Genomic DNA, 20,927 nt, shown 5'->3' with positions numbered 1-20,927 from the left:
CATTTTTTTGTCCCCATTTCCCTCCTCCATAAACGGCTTTTTTTTTTACTTAAAAAATTTTTTTTAACATTTTTTGAGACACAGTTTAGTTAGTAGTCCAGTCTGGCTTTAAATTCCTCAGATAGCCGAGGGTGGGCTGGAACTAGGTACCTCCAGGAGGATCCCGGATCCCTGTCCAGTCCTTGCCCTGGCCCCGCCCAGTCCGCTCTGGCCCCGCCCACAAGCGCCAGGCACGCCGAGGCTCCACCCTTTCATCTCAACATTGCCAGCCTTTCCAATCGCGTGTAGAGATCATCGCTCTACCCAGGCGGGGGTGTCGATCAACTGCACCAATCGGAGACCAGGGCTTTATGATGGCGGAGAAGACTCAAAAGAGGTGGGTCTCCGTCTTGACCTGAGGCTGTTCTCTCCGCCGAGTGGGGCTGTGGTGATTACACAAGATGGGGACTGAAGTCGTGTTTTTTCCCGGATGCTTGGGTGGATGGGACCGAAAGACCAGGCCGGGCGCCCGCTGGGGGAAGGGCCGGCTGCGGGGCTGCGACGTCGGGCCGGGAAGGTTCCGGCTCTTCCTGCTGGCCGGCTCCGGGCCGCAGCGCGCCTGCGCAGAAGCCGGTGGCCGGCTCCCTGCTGTGTCCCGGGCCCCTCCGCTGGGTGCCGGCGGACCCCGCGCCCGGCTGGGTCGCGGGAGGGGGCTGTCATGGTTTCACTCGTGGATCGGGACCCCAGCCGGGCACTGAGGCTGCTGCTCCCTCTGGGCAGAGACGGCTTAGAGCAGAAATGCAGCCCTAAACCCGTTTCCCAGAGAAGAGGGGTGCAGCGCCCTCCGCCCCTCGAGAGTTTTCTGTTTCATCTTTCCCCCAAACCAATCCGAGGCAGACCGTGCCACGCTGCAGAGGAAGATCCCGGCCTGTTCTTTTGGCCAGGTCTGCGTTTAACTGTGCCCCACACCCCGCATTCTGGCTTTTCTCGTGCAATGAATTCTTTCCCGGCTCTCAGGTCTTCTTCCTAGGCGGTGACTGTGAGGCTTCCCTGCTCTCAGTGGCCAGGGCTAAATGAACGGTTAGCGAATGCTCTGATCCCAGTGAGAGGGCTGAGGGCCAGAAGCAGAGTCTTAAAACCCGTGCCACTATTTGTTACTTTAAGGAACAAACACAGAACATTTGCTTTTCTTGATCTTCTTCAGCTTAGGGAGTATCTATGCTGATACTTGGAAGAGTTAGCAGTTTTATACCAGGGTTCCTATCGAAAGCACACACACCTCTGCTTTCCAGTATAGTTATATCTGAATGTTTTTTTTTTTTTGGTTAACAAGTCCTTTCTGATTTCATTTTATTACATGTATGGGGTGTGTATGTGTACTGTTTTATACCGAGCCAAGAAACATGCTGTATGAATAGAATTTGTTTTATGTAAATGTTTCGTTTCCTTATTTTCGTGTGTGTGTGGAAGATGTTTTTCCACATCTTCCAACAGATGTGCCAGGTGCCTAGTTTCATATCTATCTAGAAAGAGAGGTTTATCTATAGATAGGTATATACAAACACATATGTTGGTTTTTTTTTTTTTTTGCCAGTCCTGGGCTTGAGCTCAGGGCCTGAGCACTGTCCTTGGGTTTTCTCAAGGCTAGAGCTCTACCACTTGAGCCTCAGCACCACTTTCAGCTTTTTTCTATGTATGTGGTACCGAGGAATCGAACCCGGGTCTTCATGCATGCTAGGCAAGCACTTTAACCACTAGGCCAAACTCCCGGCCCACACATATGTTTTTTAAAAAAAAAACTTTTTGCTCCATCATGGAGTGCAAATTCTGGGCCTGGGCGCTGTCCCTGAGCCTTTCAGCTCAAGGCTACTGCCCTACCCTTGGAGCCACAGGGCCACCTCTGGTTTTCTAGTGGTAAATTGGAGATTAAAGTCTCATGGTTTTTAGTGCCCTGGCTGGCTTTGAATCAAGATCCTTAGATCTCAGCCTCCTGAGTAGCTAGGATTACTAGCATGAGCCGCCCTGCCCTGCTTGTTTTTACCAAATTCTCACTGCATAATCATTCCTTTCTGTTTTCCCCACTTGGAGAACTTATTCTCCGTCCTCTTTTTCACTTTAGTCATAGTTTTCTTTTCTAGGAGGTGTTAGAATGCTTCCTTCCTCATTTGTAGACTTTTGCCCTGGGTAATGGATGTAAAAGTCTCTCATTGTCTGAATTACTTGTAAGATTTGTATTTGTTTCTTTGGTATTAGGGATGGAGCCCGTGGTCTCTCATGTGCAAATTAAGTTCACTAACTTTGAGTTACACCATGTCTTTTAAAAATGTTTTTATTACCTAAATTGTGTTTCTTCAGACGTTTTTCTAATATATTTATCTTATATGGGCCTTGTGTGTGTGTGTGTGTGTGTGTGTGTGTGTGTGGTGTGCACGAGTGCGTACATGCACACCAGTGGTACTATCCCTCAGCTTTTGTTGTTGTTGTTGTTGCCAGTCCTGGGGCTTGAACTCAGGGCCTGAGCACTGTCCTTGGGCTTTCTTCAAGGCCAGCAGTCTATACTTGAGCCACAGCACCACTTCTGGCTTTTTGTTTTCAGTGGTACCAAGGAATTGAACTTCATGCATGCTAGGTAACATTCTACCTCTAGGCCATGCTCCCAGCCTCCTTCAGCTTCTTTTGCTCAAGGCTTAGTATTCTACTACTTGAGTCACACCACTTCTGCCTTTTTCTGAGTAGCTTTTTTTGGTAAGATTTTCCTGCCTAGGCTGAATTCAAACTGAGATCCTCAGACCTCAGCCTCCCTGAGTAAGCTAGGATTATAGACGGGAACCACTGACCACTTGGCTGGGCTTTTCTTGTGAGATGAAAACATTCTCAAAGATTTGATAATCTTCTGCCAAATATTAAGAATGAAGAAGAAAAGCCAGGCAATGATGGCTCACGCCTGCAATCTCAGGAGGCTGAGATCTAAGGATGGCTGTTCAAAGCCAGCCCAGGCACAAAAAGTCCCTGAGACTTTGATCTCCAATTAAACATCAGAAAACCCAAAGTGGCACTGTGGCTCAAGTGGCAGAGTGCTAGCCTTGTGATGAAGAGCTCAGGAACAGCACCCCAGGCCCAGAGTTCAAGCCTCACAACCAATCAAAAGCAAGCAAGCAAGCAAGCAAGAAAGAAAGAAAAGCTTGGGAACCCAAGGTGTGTACATTTGCTGATCTTCCTGGGTGCCAGGGCAAGACAGACAGGAAGCCAACCTTGTCATGGAAGAATTCATTCCCATTCCACTATTTATTCTCCTAAGCCACCTTAGTTTTGTTAAATAAATTCTTTGGGTCATTTGTTTTTCAAGCATTCATAATTTCCAGTATCTTCTCTGGAAAAGAATCCTTACTTGTGGCCTGAAATTCTTTGTGAAGGTCCTCAAGGCACACAGGCAAGAAGGCTGGTGGTAGTCTTGCTGTGTGCTCTGCCCTTCACTCCCCAAATGTGTCTGCCACCTCAGGGAATGGGCATTGGGCATTGAGCAGTGGACTCAGGGAAATGGCCCAGGGAGCCAACAGCCCTGATTTACCCCTTTGCTTCACATCCTGCTCTTTTTTTCTTTTTCCTTCATTCTTGTCTGCCCTTCTTCTTCTTTTGCTCCTTTACTGGAGAAGTAAGAGTTTTAGAGAACTAGAGTTTCTTTTCTTTTTTTTTTCTTCTTCTTTTCTTGTCAACAATCCTGTGGCCTCACCCTCACTTGGATATTTTGTTCAAAGCTAGTGCTCTTATCACTTGAGCCTTAGCTCCACTTCCTGGAGTGGAGTTTAGAAGGAGGTATAAGCTGTTTATCTGTAAGAGAGGTTTGCCATTTTTAAAATTGAAGACCATCGAGTAAATACATTAGGCTTGTAGGCCTTGAGTCTGTTTTGGCTGCTGACTTCTACACACTAATGTAGCTGGACAATGGTTCATGACTGAGCTAAACAGCCTGTGCTTTAGGCAAGTCACCATGTCTAAATGCAGGTTCAGCATGAGCACTGACAAGTTTTCTCCAGGTTTTCCTTGTTTCTTAGGAAGAAATATTAGACCTGTAAACTGATGACTGTGTTTTCATCCTTCTCATTTTATGCCTCTTAAGACATTAATAAAGCCTCCTTTTTCTGTCATTCCAGAGTTTGTGAATATTCAAGTTATCAGTGAGGAGCACACATTCAAAAGAACATCATGAGGAAAAAAAAAGACATCATGAATCTGTATTTTTTTATTGTTGGAATAATATAGAGGGGTTACAGTTATATGTGTAGGTGCATTACTTCTCACACATTGATACCCCCTCTCATGTTTTTGTCTCTTTTTCCCTCCCTCCCCCCAATCAACTTGTTTTTCCCCCTTCATTTTCCTATTTCAAATAAACATATATACAATATACCGGGTAACAAAGTCAGGTACAGTAACAATGTGAGATTACCATAAAGACAAAAAAAGAGAAGAGAAATAGCATAGAACATTATGAACACAAGATAAAGCTCTTGTTTTCATATCCTAGAGATCCTTCCATATAGTTTCATCCTATGTGACCTTATGGCCTTATGTTTCTAGGTTTTGTGCTATTGTAATCCTCTGGTAGGAGAGTCCTAGATGTGTACTAATTATTACAAATGAGAGAAACCACTGAGCCTATGTTCATTTGAGTCTGGCTCACTTCACTTAATATCATTTTTTCCAGGTCTTTCCATTTCCTTACAAATGAGGCAATGTCATTCTTTCTGATGGCAGCATAGAATTCCATTGTGTATAAGTACCACATCTTCTTGATCCAATCATCTACTGAGGGGCATCTGGGTTGGTTCCATATCTTCACTATGATAAACAGTGCTGCAATGAACATCATTGTGCTTTAGTATGTCCTTATTTCTGGGCGTTTGGGTAGATGTGGAGGAGTGGAATTGCTGGGTCAATGGGATCTCTGTGTTTAGTCTTTTGAGGAACTGCCATTCTGCTTTCCAGAGTGGTTGAGTTTACACTCCCACTAACAGTGTAGTAGTGATCCCTTCTGGCCACATCGCTGCCAGCATCTGTTGTTATTAGATTTCTTGATCATGGCCATTCTAACTGGAGTGAGGTGGGAACTTAAATTGTTTTGACAAATCTGTATTTTTTAAAAAAAGTCTTACAGCACTGGATTTTTCCCCCCCAGTCCTTGGCCTTGAACTTGGGGCCTGAGCACTGTCCTTAGGCTTCCTCAAGAGTAGAGCTCTACTACTTGAGCCACAGCACCATTTCTGGCTTTTTTTCTAGGTATGTGATACTGAGGAATCAAATCCGCGTCTTGGTGCATGCTAGGCAAGCACTCTACCACTAGGTCAGACTCCCGGCTCACAGCACCATCATTAACAGCAAAAAGTTAAAAACAGTGTAGATTATCAATAGTGACTGGTTAATAAATTATGGTACATTATGATCTAATACACAAACATCAGAAAGAGTAGCCCCTTAAAAGTCTAGACTCTGAGCTTGCTAATTGTTAGTTTCTGACCTCTATGACTTCCATTTCACAGAAAGAATGGTATACTATATATTGCTTGGTTTGTTTTCTTGGTTTGTTTGTTTTGAGACAGGATCTCTCACTATTTGACCCAAAATAGGCTTAGACCCATAATCCTCCTCCTTGCATCTCCTTAGTGCTGAGATTACAGATATGCACCACTATACTTAATTCATTCCAAAAATCTTTGCTTAAGTGACTACTCTTTCTGATATTTGTATATTACATCATAATGTACCATAATTTATTAACTAGTCACTATTGATAATCTACGTTGTTTTTAACTTTTTGCTGTAAATGATGGTATTAACTTAAGAGCCAAAGCTCTTTTTAAAATTTATTTCATAATTATTATTATTTTGTTGTTGTTTATATGGCATGCTAGGCAAGCACACTACCACTAACTACATTCTCAGTGTCCCCAAAACTCTGTTTTGTTGTTGTTTTGGTAGTAGGGTTTAAACTCAGAGCCTTATCTCTTACTTGGCTTTTTCTGCTCAAAGCTACTTCTGTACTACTTGAGCCATATTTCCACTTTTAGCCTTTCCTTCTTTGGAAATGGAGTGTTCACAGACTTTGCTGCCCAAGCTGACTTTGAACCACAATTCTCACATCTCAGCCATCTGAGTATTTAGAATTATGATTATGAATCATACAACCCAAAGTTGTTTTCTTAAGTGTTTTTAAAATATCAGCTATGATTTTGGCCTGAGGACTGTATGCCATTTGAGTTTATATTAAACTGTATTCTAACAACTGGCTTTCCATTTTCCTGTCTAGTTTTTAAAACACTTCCTCATTGCAGTGTCAGCATAATTTCTGAGATGACAGTTTTAATCTTGCTCATGAACTTTTCCCTTGTCTCCCCACAGCGTGAAGATTGCTCCTGGAGCTGTTGTATGTGTAGAAAGTGAAATCAGAGGGGATGTAACGATAGGTAAGATAATGGTTTGTTAACCTAGTTTATTCTTTCTCTTTATTTTTTATGTGTGTGTGTGGGGGGGGTATTGAGTGTGTATATGTATACAGTGATCCCCCACCTATCACAGGACTTAGGTTTCAGTGATAGGTGAACATCCACGAAGTAGCAGCATTAGTTCTCTCGCAGTATATCATGGTTCACTTATTGCTACTGTGCAGATTTTTACCTATCTCGGGCATGTCTGGAATATAACTCCCATGATAGGTGAGGAATCACTATTTATGTTTTTGTTTTGTTTTACCACAATACAGTGAAGTCACAATAAGTGAACTGCTGTATAGCAAGGGATGACTGTACATATTATGCATGTATATATACACATAACACTATACACATATGTGTGCATATGTGTATGTAAATACATGCACATGTATATGTGGGTACGTGTATGTGGCGCGCATGTACATATATGTGTGCGCATGTATGCACATGTAGATATATGTATATACACATATATTTGTATGTACGTGTGCATTTAGGTATACATGTATGTGTATAGTATATATGTATGTCTTACAGGGTTTTTTGGGTTGGTCGTAGGGCTTGAACTCAGGGCTTAGGCACTGTCCCTGTACTCTTTTGCTCAAGGCTAGCACTCTACCACTTTGAACCATAGCACAACTTTCAGTTTTCTGATAGTTAACTGGAGAGAAAAGAGTCTTATGGACTTTCCTGCCCAGACTGGGTTTGAACTGTGATCTTCAGATCTCAGCCTCCTAAGTAGCTAGGATTTACAGGCATGAGCCATTTTTTTTAAGAAGCAAATCTGTTTTACATATTAAGGAAAAGATTCAGATTTTTTTTTGTGGGGGGTTCATGGGTCTTGAACTCTGGGCTTGGGTGCTGTCCCTAAGCTCTTTAGCTTAAGGCTACCACCCTACCCCTTGAGCCACAGCTTGACTTCCCCTTTTCTAGTGATTAATTGGAGATAAAAGTCTCATGTTTTTGAGTGCCTGGGCTGGCTTGAACTATGATCCTCAGATTTCAGCCTCCTGAGTAGCTAGGATTGCAGGCATGAGATTGTGCCCGGCTAAAATATCTCTAATCTTTTGACTATTATTGATTGATTTTTCTGGTTTTTGTTTTGTTTCATTTTGTCAGACATAGGGCAATTTTTTTTTTCTTTTTCTTTTTCTTTTTTTTTTTTGCCAGTCCTGGGCTTGAGCTCAGGGCCTGAGCACTGTCCTTGGGCTTTCTCAAAGCTAGAGCTCTACCACTTGAACCACAGCACCACTTCCGGCTTCTTTTTTTTTTATGTATGTGGTGCCGAGGAATTGAACCCAGGTCTTTGTGCATGCTAGGCAAGCAATCTACCACTAGGCCAAACTCCCGGCCCCCATAGGGCAAATATTTTATGTAATTTTCTATCTTCTAGTCATTTATACTTTTACAAATTATTCCTTTCTGAAATATTTCAGAAAGAAAACAGTCTTTTTCTTTGCCGTGTTTCAAGTTGTTTGTCTTATGCTGGTCCTTGGTACCAGCCCCATCAGGGTTTTGATTCTATCATTGAGGTATTTGGCTCAAGATTAGTGTCCTACCACTTGACTTGATCTCCAATTCTGGCCTTTTGGTGGCTAAGAAGAAATGAGTCTCATGTAGTTTCCTGCCCAGGCTGGCTTTGATCCTCAGATCTCAGCTTCCTGAATAGCTATGATAACAGATGTGAGCCACTGGGGTAAATAAGATTTTATAGCATGAGGGTTTTTTTTTTTTTTGCCAGTACTGGGGCCTGACCACTGTTCTTGGGCTTTCTAAAAGCTCTACTGCTTGATCCATAGCACCACTTGCGGCTTTTTCTAAGTATGTGCTACCAAGGAATTGAACCTGGATCTTCGTGCATGCTAGGCAAGCCCTCTTACCACTAGGCCAAACTCTTGGCCCTCAGGCTTGTTTTTAATTAGCTGGCTGGATTTGTGGACCATGATCATTTCCTGTAAGTCTTATCTCAAGAGCTGAGGAACATTTGGGAAGTGATCTCCAAGTACAGGCCTGGGGTCCATTAGAAGTATTAGGCTGTGATAGGCCATGAAGAAGGGAAGACTAGACTGGGCACTGTGCACAAACACTGCGCAGTGTGCACTGTTGGCACTTCATCCCCTTAACCTGCCCCAGCACAGGTTGAATGTACACAGAAAACCTTCCTTTTTTTTTTTTTTTTTTTTTTTTTTTGCTAGTCCTGGGCTTGGACTCAGGGCCTGAGCATTGTCCTTGGACTTTCTCAAGGCTAGAGCTCTACCACTTGAGCCTAAGCACCACTTCTGGCTTTTTGCTATGTATGTGGTACCGAGGAATCGAACCCGGGTCTTCATGCATGCTAGGCAGGCACTCTACCACTAGGCCAAACTCCCGGCCCAGAAAACCTTCCTTTTGCAGGAATCCTTTTTTTTTTTTTTTTTTTTTGCCAGTCCTGTGCTTGAGCTCAGGGCCTGAACACTGTCCTTGGGCTTTCCTCAAGGCTAGTGTTTTACCCTGAGCCACTGCACCACTTCTGGCCTTTTCTATGTATGTGGTACCGAGGAATTAAACCTGGGTCTTCATGCTTGCTAGGCAGGCACTCTACCACTAGGCCACACTCCCGGACCCATGCAGGAATCTTTTTTTCAGTAAGGTAAAATAGTGGCTTTGCTAATAAAGCTGTCCCACAGGTTTATAAATTGTTTCGTTTTTGAAAGAAAACTTGGGGATGTTTGAATTGTGGATATGAATTATGGACATGGAAATATACACAGAGACTTTCTGTGACAAAGGGATACTGGGAAAGGTGTCCTTGACCAAATGAGGGAGATGAAATGTCACACGAGGCCTGTCTTCTTGGCTGTGCTGCCTCAAGCCTGGCCAACCACTTAAGAACATAATTCATTCACCAGTTAAAGCAGCTCCAGCTCCAGACACATTTCTCCAAACAAGGAGATAAACCAAATAGGATTTCAGTACATTTAGTATGAAAACACATAAACTGCCCTGTCAGAAAGAGTTCCAAGAAAGTTCACAAACAACATTAAAAGGAAAGGAAAGAGAAACTTTCCATGGTGCCAAGTTTTTATTTTTAAAGCATTTTAACCTTAGGACCCCAAGATCTGGCTAGAATTGAGACTCATTCTAGTTTGCTCCTGGATGTCAGGAGCAGATTTGGTGTGTTGTCACCTACCATGCTTGAATTCCCAGCTCTCAGCCCTTCTTATTACCTCTGATGTCCTTCAAGCCCAAACTCAGCTGTCACACACTGAAATGTGTGTGTGCCCCCTTCTAACCCTTGCCCTAGAGGTAGAGGCTTGGGGTAGTTGTTCAGTTACTGATGACAGCTTTTCTTCGCCTGTAGTTTGGCAATGCTGCCAGCAGGTGGAGCTGATGTTTAAATCACAGGCTTTGCCCAACCTACTATGTCCATTCAAAACCAGGAGCTGACCATTTACCTACCAGATAACCAAATAATAGGAAGTAATTTCAGATCCTGGTTAAAACAGTTCAGACTCATCCAGGTGCTTGTGGATCATGCTTATAATCCTAGATACTCAGGGGACTAAGATCTGAGGATAGCAGTTCAAAGGTAGCTGGGGCAGAAAAGTCCATGAGACTCTTATCACTAGTAAACCACTCAGAAAAAGCAAGAAGTGGTGCTGTGGCTCAAGTGGTAGAGTGGTAGTGCCTTGAGCACAAATTGGCTCACGGACAGCACCCAGACCCCAACTCCAAGCCCCAGGATCAGCAAAACAAAATAAACAAACAAAACAAAACAAAAACACAGCTCAGGCTCTGTTTTAAAATATTGTATAAGACATTTGATATATGCCTACCTCATGGACAACTTGAGATGTCTCCCAGGGGTTTCCAGGACCTCATCTACTGTACTTGTTAGGATGTGCCTGGGAAATTTTATTTTGGCAGCTGAATACTTTGGGAGCCAGAGTGACTGGGAAATCTCTGGGTCACTTTCACTCTATGTCTTGATTTGGACTATGCATCCTGTCTTCTCCCATCACTACCACTGCAGTTCTCCTGCCATCAGGCTCCCCAAATAAGCAGCAGTCCTTCCAGTTCTCTGAACACCAGACACTTATCTCCAGTTAACCACTAGAAAGCCGGAAGTACCACTGTGGCTTAAAGGGTAGGTAGTAGCCTTGAGCTGAAGATCCGGGACAACACCCAAGCCCAGAGTTCAAACCCCACAACCAATCAAAAATAAACAAAGAAAAGCAACAAAAGAAATGAAGAAGTAGCCTTGTCTGGAAGGTGAAGAGACAAGCTATGTGTTCTCTCAGAAATGATTGCATTGTCACCCAAACATGGCTACAACAGCAGATAACAGCCAGGAAAGAAAGTGCTGGTTTCCAACCTGAGGTCAGGGTATGGACTACGCCTGCTCTTGAAGAGACACCTCTGAACTCCTGTCAACTGAGAGTGGAACTTTGCCTCGTGTCTCCCAACATCAGCATCTTAGGATTCCAGTGTTCAGCTTACATTCCTCCTCCTTCCCTTCTGCCTTTCCAATTCCAGCTGTTAGAATCCTGTCTGCATCAGTCAGGGCACTGTTTGCTTCCAGTGTGTATTTTTGTATGCAACAGTGCTTCATGAGCAAAAGGCTGAGGTTATAGTCCATGTAACCCATGTATGAACACACACATCCATGTCTCCTAGTCAAAAGTAGCATGGGAGAGCTCGACCTTGTCTGCAGAGTGCCTTACCTTGCTGAGAGAAAGGAAATTCATTCTTATTTCAAACTATGTGCCATGTTCTGTGTCCAGCATCATCTCATCTCGTCTACCCTACCACAGCCCTGCAGGTCTGACACTCATCACCTGAACTTCCCACTGAGATTGTGAGATGGAGGCTGAGGCTGTCTGGTTCTGATGCCTGTGCCAGCTCATTTATCTTGGCTCCAGATTTGGCACCAACTAACAAATGAGATAATCTTTGTAAAGTACCCAGCGCGGTGCCTGGCACATACCTAGAAAACGTTCCTCCCGACAGCCTCACTCACCTCAGTCACCTCCCCACCCTCTGGAAACGTAGCTTCCACTGATAATTTCTTCTTAAATGATATTTTGAACAGGACCTCGGACAGTGATCCACCCTAAAGCGAGAATTATTGCGGAGGCTGGGCCCATCATTATTGGTGAAGGGAACTTAATAGAGGAACAAGCCCTGATCATCAATGCGTGAGTAAAAGCTCGCAGGTACTCTGCACACACTTCCAGCTGATGTGTTTCATGCCCATGATTTTAAAACTAGAGAATCCAAAAGCCAGATGGGAAAAGGCTTGCCCAAGGTAAGATAACTCATTGGTGGCCCACTAGCATCTGGTAATTGTGTGTATGGTAATGGTCCCCTTCTGTGTCATTTTCTCACCCACCCCTCAGTCACCAGTTCCTGAGCCCCTCCGGTATCCCAAGGGCTGTGCCCCGCCCTGAGGAAAGGTTTTGGGTGAGTTCTGAGCACTGGTTAGAATGTTCTCTCAGGCCCAAACACCACAGCTCACCTCTAGTATATCTTTACATGTGTAATACCCACAATTACAGTGAGCAAATTTGGGGTCCTAGAAGCAAGTTGTAAACTTCAAAGACAAAAGGATAATAAAATACTACATTATTTACATGATCTCTGTGAATTGAGACTATGATAATCAGGAAATTTTCCTAAGCATTCTAAGACTGTCTAGATAAAATTTTGGGGAACAAAATGTACAGCAGTAATGTATGGAATTTATAGAATAACTCTGGAAAATATTTAGCTGTGATAAATAAGACTGATTTGTCTGAATTCTTACTTAGGGCTTAGGAGTTTCTTACTAAATTAAGCAGTTTCTTTTTACAGTATCTTTGGCCCCTTTACTGAAGTCAGCTAATAGCAGTGGTGCCATGCTGTGACTCACCTATGAGATCAAAGCCTCCTCACAGTACAAGTTTTTTATCTCCCATGTATTTCAGCTAACTATTAATATCAATATAATTATGTGAGTATCTGTTCACCTTGGGCAATTTTGAAGCATGGAAAAAATTTCAAGTCAATCATGATTTGGATTCTCATTTAACACACTAAAAGTATAGTCAGTGTCTCCCACCTTATCCTTGAGAATACCCTTTGGATATCAAGTTTAAGAAATACAGAAGCGAGGGACGGACTGGATTTGACCTAGTGGTAGAGTGCTTGCCTAGCATGCACGAAGACCCAGGTTCAATTCCTTGGCACCACATACATAGAAGAAAGCCGGAAGTGGTGCTGAGGCTCAAGTGGTAGACCCTTAACCTTGAGAAGGTCCAAGGACAGTGCTCAGGCCCTGAGCTCAAGCCTAGGACTGGGGAAAAAAGAAAGAAAGAAAAAAAAAAGTACGTAAGCCAGTGCCAGTAGCTCATGCCTGTAATCCTAGCTACTCAGAAGGCTGAGATCTGAGGATCACGGCTCAAAGCCAGCCCAGGCACTAAAATTTATGAGATTTCAATTAACTACCAGAAAACCAGAAGTGGTGCTGTGGCCCAAAAGCTAAGTCCCTCATCCAATGACAAAAAAGAAAAAGAAAAACGAAAAGAAATAACTGATGTCATTACATATGTTAAGCTCAAAACTAATTGAGAGAGAATTGACCTAAATTCTCAAATAGGAGGAAAATTGCTTATTGTTACCAATTTTTAGTCACTATTTTTTCTTTTGATAGTTACCCAGATAATATAACCCCTGACACTGAAGATCCAGAACCAAAACCTATGATCATTGGAACCAATAATGTTTTTGAAGTTGGCTGCTGTATCCTTTATATTGATTCCCATAATTAACTCAGATCTTTACGCTGGTTTAAAGTATCTTAATTTGGGCCGGGAGTTTGGTCTAGTGGTAGAGTGCTTGCCTAGTATACATGAAGACCTGGGTTCAATTCCTTGGTACCACATACATAGGAAAAAGCTGGAAGTGGTGCTGTGGCTCAAGTGGCAAAGCCCTAACCTTGAGAAAGCCCAAGGACAGTGCACAGGCCCTGAGTACAAACCCTGGGACTGGCACACACACAAAAAAAGTATCTTAATTTGTCTAGCAAATATATTTCTACTGTTAAGGTTCCCCTGCCAGCTCATCTTTTTTTTTTTTTTTTTTTTTTGGTGGGTCATCGGGCTTAAACTGGGTGCTGGGCCTGGCCTCTTCAGCTCAAGGCTACTGCCCTACCCCTTGAGCAATAGCTCCACTTCCCCTTTTCTAGTGATTAATTTGAGATAAAAGTCTCATGGTCTTTAGTGCCCTGGCTGGCTTTGAACCTCAATCCTCAGATCTCAGCCTCCTGCGTAGCTAGAATTACAGCCACTGTGTCCAGCTTTCATCTTTTTTTTTTTTTTTCTTTTTGCCAGTCCTGGGAGCCACAACACCACTTTTGGCTTTTTTCTGTGTATGTGGTACCAACGAACTGAACCCAGGTCTTCATGTATGGTGGACAAGCACTCTTCCCCTAGGCCACACTCTCAGCCCCTGGCTCCTACATTTGCTGCTCAGTAAATGGTACTATTTTGTTAGGTTCTGGTAACTAGGGAGGGCCTAGGAAATAACTCACTAAGGATAAGTTTTTCAAGATTCTATCTAGTTCCTGCTCTCTATTTTGCTCTCTTCTTCCTGTCCACCATAAAGTGAATTAACAAATCCACCACATACCCCTGCTATCATGATGTTCTTCCCAAGCAAGCAAGAAACAGATCCAGAATACATCTTTCCCCTTTAAGATATTTGGTCAAGTTTTTGTGCCTAGCAACTAATATATAACATATATCATGATTACACTGTTAGAACTAGGCTCTCAAACGGTTTATAAATAAACTCAGAGTATTAAAAAATATTTCCTGAGGCTAGGACTCTATAACTCAGTGCATAGTACCTGCTTTATTTTTTTTTTTCTTTTTTTTTATTTTTTTTTTTTTTGTGGGTCATGGGGCTTGAACTCATCCTGGGCTCTGTCCTTGAGCTCTTCAGCTCAAGGCCATCCACCTACCCTTGAGCCAAACCCCACTTCCCATTTCTGGAGGTTAATTGGAGATAAGAGTCTCAGGTCATTTTGTGCCTGGGCTGGCTTTGAACATTGATCCTAAGATCTCAGCCTCCTGAGTAGATAGGATTACAGACGTGAGCCAATGCACCCAGCTTGTATATTTTATCTTTAGTACCTTAAAACAGAAAAAATATTCCTCCTGTTTTGGATAACTCAGTAAAGTAAGTATGGTATGCCATTTTCTGACACACACACGTACACACATCTCTAGATCAGCATTGGAAGTCCTCTAATGGAAAAATAGCTTACTGACAGCAGTAGCTAAGCAGAAATAGACAGAGAAATTAATTTGGGTTTCTATTTTGATTTAAGAACTATGTCTTTTGCCGGGCGTAGTGGCTGATGCCTGCAATCCTACCTACTTAGGAGGCTGAGATCCAAGGATCAAGGTTCAAAGCCAGCCTGGGTACTGAGACTCTTATCTCCAGTTAAACACTAGAAAACCAAAAGTGGCACTGTGGCTCAAGGGTAGGGTCGTCGCCTTTTGCTGAAGGGCTCAGGGACAACTCCCAGACCCAGAGTTCAAGCCCCATGACCAACAACAACAACAACAAAAAGAACCATGTCTTTATTAATTTGGATCCTATATCATTTAGGGAACATTACTTAATATTTTTTCTTATTCAAAAAAATGATTGGGGGCTGGGAGTTTGGCCTAGTGGTTAAAGTGCTTGCCTAGCACGCATGAAGACCCGGGTTCGATTCCTTGGTACCACATACATAGAAAAAAGCCGGAAGTGGTGCTGAGGCTCAAGTGGTAGAGCTCTAGCCTTGAGAAAGTCCAAGGACAGTGCTCAGACCCTGAGCTCAAGCCCAGGACTGGCAAAAAAAAAAAAAAATTGGGTGGGACAATTTTTTTCTTTTATTTATTTTCATGTGTTATTTTCATTTGTCTCCCAGAGTGTTCACCATTTCTTTGTTTAATTTTTTTAATTCTGAGAAGATAATAAAATAAGTCAACAAAATATATACTACTGAAAATAATGTTTAACTGATTTAGTAGTTTTAACTTTCTTTAAACAGTTGTGAAATATGTTGTTGTCATTGGTCCTGCGGCTTTGTCACTGTTCCTGAGCTCTTCTACTAGTGCTCAAAGTTTTGAGCCACAGTGCCACTTCCAGTTTTCTGGTACTTAATTGGCGATAAAGAGTCTCACAGGAACTTTTCTGCCCAGGCTGGCTTCAAACCATGATCCTCAGATCACAGCCTTCAGAGTGGCTAGGATAACAGGCATGAGCCACTGGTGCCTGGCAAAAAAAAGTACTTTTGGAAAAGTATTTCTTTTGAAAAGTAAGCATAATTTATTTATACTTAGAAATATTTATGGTTAAAGATTAAATCTTGCCTACAGGGGCTGGGAGTTTGGCCTAGTGGTAGAGTGCTTGCCTAGCATGCACAAAGACCCAGGTTTGATTCCTCAGTACCACATACATAGAAAAAAGCTGGAAGTGGTATTACGGCTCAAGTGGTAGAGCACTAACATTGAGAAAAGTCCAAGGACAGTGCTCAGGCCCTGAGTTCAAGCCCCACGACTGGCAAAAAAACAAAACAAAAAACAAAAAAAAAAAAACAACTTGCCTACAGAATACCTTGGGCAAAGAATTCTGGCAAGGGTTAGCCTGCATTATCCTTCCCACGCTCTGCGCCCTGGTTCAGTTGAAGGACAGACATGTTGTATTCATGGAAACGAAGAGTGATCATATTTAAAATATTTACTTAAGTCTGGCTTTCAGATTCCCAAGCCATGAAAATGGGAGATAACAATGTCATTGAATCAAAAGGTAAGCTGGGTTCAGAGCTTTCTTGTCAAAGTAATTGCCTCCTTTGTCTTGGCCTGGGAAACAGTCTAAGTACCAACTCTGAAGAGGTAGTATGCTTGGAAGTGGACTAAAATCATTCTCAGACTAATTCTTTGCCTTAAAAGAACCTAATCTAGTTACGTGGTCATCTGAGAATGTAGTTAAATACATTAAGTTAAAAAGTCAGTGGTATACAGTTGAGATTGGATTAAACCATGAAGTTCCATTGAAAGATTTGGAAAAGATATTTCTATGAACTACAAGTATCAGTGACATTTTAGTTGATTGGTGCTATTGTAAAGTTAAAGAAAAAAAAAGTTGTTTCTACAGCATTTGTTCTCTTTAATTTTGAAACTGCTTTATCCTTCCCAATCAGAACAGTGTACTGACAGCATTGAGCCCGCCAGGGAATCAGCACTGTGGGAATCAGCTCCAGGAGCAGGTCCCTACCAGCGTGCAGGAAAAAGCTGAAGGCAACATTACTATAGGACATTGGCTTATCTTTCCTGGCCCTGATTGGCATGAAAAACAATGCTGCTTTACTTGAAACTACTAAAATTATTCTTTTTGTAGTCTGCTTCATGGCTTTTATTTTAAATTTGTCACTCTTGCCATTTTCTGTGCATTGTGTGCTCAGTGAGTCAGACCTGTGCCCAGTACCTGCCATCCTTTACCTCACTGGTCCTGAAAGCACTCTGTCATGAGGTAGCATGGGCTCTCCAGTGTGTCGTGGGCTCAAAGACTCTACAGTGACTTGCCCCAGGCCACATACTAGTTAGCAGCAGAACTCACTTCTCCATAGTCCATTTGTGTGCACTGTTTGACTCTATATTATACAGTCTACATATAATAAAAAGTGTTGTGACCATATCAGGCCTTTGATTGCACTTCTTTCTGTTTTGACGGCAGCGTATGTGGGCCGGAATGTAATCCTGACAAGTGGCTGTATCATCGGGGCTTGTTGCAACCTCAACACTTTTGAGGTCATTCCTGAGAATACAGTAATCTATGGTGCAGACTGCCTTCGCCGGGTGCAGACTGAGCGACCACAGGTACTTGGACCACTCCTAAAAAGGAGGTCTTTGGCCAGGAGTTTGACCTAATGATAGAGTGCTTTCATGAAGACCCCGGTTCAATTCCTTGGTACCACATACATAGAAAAAGCTGGAAGTGGTCATGTGGCTCAAATGGCAGACCAATACCTTTGAGAAAGCCCAAGGACAGTGCTCAGGCTCTGAGTTCAAACCCCAGGACTGGCAAAATAAAAGTTTTATCTAGTCCTAACTCTCCTGCAGTACCATCTCCCTAATTGTTGTAATGGTGATTGGGTTTACTATTGAAAAAACAGATAGGGAGGGTAGCTGAGTGGTTTAATGTGTGAGGTCCTGGGTTCAGTTCAGCATCTGAAAAGCAAAAGCAAAAAGATGAATAAAATGAAGATCAGAGAACCATTCCTAAAACTTGGATTTATCTGCAGCTTAATTATTGAGTCCTTACATTAATATAAAAAGTAAAAGATAACAATGATAAGTGAATTATGAGAAGAAAGAACCTGCTGTTTCTGGCTTGGAAATATTCACCAAACCTTACAAATCATGCTGATTCACTCCTAAAATATGAATCTTTAGGATGAGGGATGAGCCTTGAAACTGGAAATTTGAGTCTATTTATTAGCTTATTAAAATAACACAGCTTGATCATAAATACTACTTAAATAGGCAAGTGTGTTTATTTTCTTGGCTTATAAAAAATAAGCCCCTCTTAATAACCTGAATCAAGAATAATAAAAGAATGCATGTTTGGAATTTAGTGTTAAAACAGAAGACAAGATCATTTGGGGGCTTTCTTACACATAAGACATTTAGCTTGAATTTCTCAGCCTCATTGCTTTGCATATTCAACATTTATTTCTTCGGTTTCCTTTCTCCACCAAAAGAAAATATGTCCAGCACATTTATCTCTTTGCCTCTGAGTCTTAACCACATTTTATCAGTAATTAATTCTTTCTGGTTGCTCTATATTTGTAATGTTTGGCTTTACTATTATTATTCTCAAGTATTACTGTTTTTCTTCATAATAGCAAAAATGATTGGAGCGTGAGAAATGAAGCTGGAGTTAGGAAAGGAGTTTAGAATTAAATGAGCAAGAATCTCTCATTTCATTTGGTTTAATTTGTAATGGGAACCCTGTTTTCCAAATTTCACTTGTCATAGGATACATTGAATTCTATTTAAAACACAAATTCCCCAGACTTAATGAATCATGGGTAGGGACCTAAAAATCTCTGGTTTCCACAAGAATCCCAAATCAGTGCATAGTTGGGGCAAGTAGTTGTGGTGGAGGCCAGCCAAGGTCCCAGCCTCAGCCATGCAGACTATCATCCTCTTGCCACTCTGCTTAGGAGTCTTTATGTAATTACACTGTGGCCCTTCTTTGTTGGCAAACTGAGTACATTGTAACTTTAAGAAAGAAACAAGCAAATAAGCAAAATAAGTCAGTGAAAAATCATCTCTTAATGATGACCTACCAGTAATCATTTCTACCTGATATTCTGATTTTACTTCTTCCCGTCATTATTGATTTTATTTTCTTTTTAGCCCCAGACACTACAGCTGGATTTCTTGATGAAAATCTTGCCAAATTACCACCATCTGAAAAAGACAATGAAAGGAAGTTCCACTCCAGTTAAGAACTAGGAACAGAGCTGGGTGTCATGACAACATTCATCCTTGACTGCTGCCAATTTCCACAAGTAACACATGTTGACATACTGTAAGATTCATCTTGAGAGAAAAGTAATGCATTTTCCTGTTAACTGTCCTTTATAATTTATAGAAGAAGTGTTATTTTCCTATATCCTTGTGTCTGTTGTGATCATACAGATCATTTACAGATTTAGGGTTTTCTTTTTTTATATTATAATAAAATGTTAACCACAAAATTATATTAGGTAAAAGACTACTCATGATGATAAGAAAGGGCATATTGTTATGTGTTTACAATCTAGCATTTACTAGACTAGATAAACTGCTGGTGACAGCACTTGTAGTGAGCATACTTCAGTCAGTTTGGCCATTTGCAGTAATCTTCCCACAGTAGCTGGCTTAGCTCTTATTATTTATTTTTTATGATATATTAAAGCTGATGTGTTTACCTTTTCCTCTAGTAGACTTGTATTATTTAAGATTTCAGTAGTTATTGAATTAACTTAGAATTCTCTTTGTCAGTACATACATGTGCACACATATAGAGACACATATCTTTTTCTTTTCAAATAAAATACTCTGATAAGATTCTTCAGTAGAAAGCCAGGCACTGGTATCACATCTATAATCCTAGCTAATCAGGAGGCTGAGATCTGAGGATCATAATTCAAAGGTAGACCAGGCAGGAGTTAACCCAGAAAACCAGAGGTGGCACTGTGGTTCAAGTGGTAGAATGGTAGCTTTGAACTGAAGAGCTCAGGGACAGTGCCCAGGCCCAGAGTTCAAGCATCACAGGGACTGAAAAAAAAACAAAAAATATTCTACAGAGAGGTTACCATTTCATAAGTCAGCTAATGAGTACATTTCTTTTTTAAATAGTGTCACCGCTTTCTTTTTCCCCCAGGTGCTCCCCTATCCCTGCCCACAGGTGGTATAGTTCATTTTCTATACATTGTATACTGAATATCATGATTACCATTTGTTCACCCCTTCTTTTTTTTATTATTGTATTGTCAAGGTAATATATGGAGGAGTTACAGTTACATTCATCAGGTAGTGGGTACATTACTTCTCTAACATTGATACCCCTTCTCATGTTTTTGTCTCCCTTTCCCTCCCCCCACCCTCTATCTACCCCTTCTCCCTCACTTTCTGCATCTCCCTTTACCCTCCCCCAAAAAGTAGGGGAAAAGAAAATACAACAACAGTATAAATATGCATGTTTCTGTTTCCTGGAATTCATTTCAACAAATGTTGTTTTACATGTTCAGAAAAGTTACACCTTCTCCCCTACTGGAATCCTCCTTTGGTCTGACTGTGTGAGTACCTGGAATCATGTTTAGATTATCATGTCCTGTTATATTTTAGGTCTAGCTCATTGGAGAGAAAAATGCATCATTAGTCTCTTTGAGCTTGGCTTGCCTTGCTGAACATGATTGGTTCTAGGTCCTTTCCTTTCCCTACAAATGGCATTTTATTCTTTCTAATGGATGAGTAAAATTGCATTATGTCTATGTAGCACATTTTTTTGATCCACTTACCTATCCTAGGGAATCGGGGCTGTTTGTATAATTTGGCTGTTGTAATTAGCATAGCACTGAACATGGATGTACTTGTATCCTTACAATTCCCTGACTTGTACCATTCTGGGTAGATGCCTAAGAATGGTATAAGCCCCTTGTATTGTATTTGTGAAGACTGAACACTATTTATAAATTTCTAAAGTGATGGTACCATTCAGTCTAATTGTTCCAAAGTGGAATTACTTGATTTTTGTAAGAATACTCAGGATTCATGTTGGGGACTGCACTGTGGTGAAGAAAGCTGCCTTGGAAACCCTGTTGAGCACATTTATTCTTTCCTAATTCTCATTTGTTCACTATTTCTCTCATAAAATTTACTTTCCTGGGCTCTCGTG

At 41.7% G+C, this 20,927-nt stretch overlaps 1 protein-coding gene across 2 annotated transcripts; it reads left to right on the top strand.

The window, feature by feature from the left end:
* The first annotated feature begins 256 nt into the window (after window positions 1–256).
* Dctn6 (dynactin subunit 6) lies at window positions 257–19,462 on the top strand. 2 transcript variants are annotated; one of them, XM_090353966.1, is made up of 7 exons: window positions 257–376; window positions 6,376–6,440; window positions 11,539–11,644; window positions 13,138–13,226; window positions 16,239–16,286; window positions 17,214–17,356; window positions 18,902–19,462. In XM_090353966.1, the coding sequence occupies exons 1-7, from the start codon at window positions 351–353 to the stop codon at window positions 18,998–19,000; spliced, it is 576 nt and encodes a 191-aa protein (XP_090210092.1). In that variant the 5' UTR covers window positions 257–350; the 3' UTR covers window positions 19,001–19,462. The 2 variants fall into 2 exon arrangements, with proteins under 2 accessions (XP_090210092.1, XP_090210093.1); XM_090353967.1 differs by lacking the exons at window positions 257–376; window positions 6,376–6,440; window positions 11,539–11,644 and adding an exon at window positions 11,663–11,754.
* Window positions 19,463–20,927: the final 1,465 nt, after the last annotated feature.

This window comes from Megascapheus bottae, chromosome 20 (genome assembly GCF_031878675.1).
Source record: "Megascapheus bottae isolate mThoBot1 chromosome 20, mThoBot2.hap1, whole genome shotgun sequence".
Taxonomy (NCBI): Eukaryota; Metazoa; Chordata; class Mammalia; order Rodentia; family Geomyidae; genus Megascapheus; species Megascapheus bottae.
Note: the sequence above shows the minus strand (reverse complement) of the source record. Positions and strands in the feature narration are given on the sequence as shown.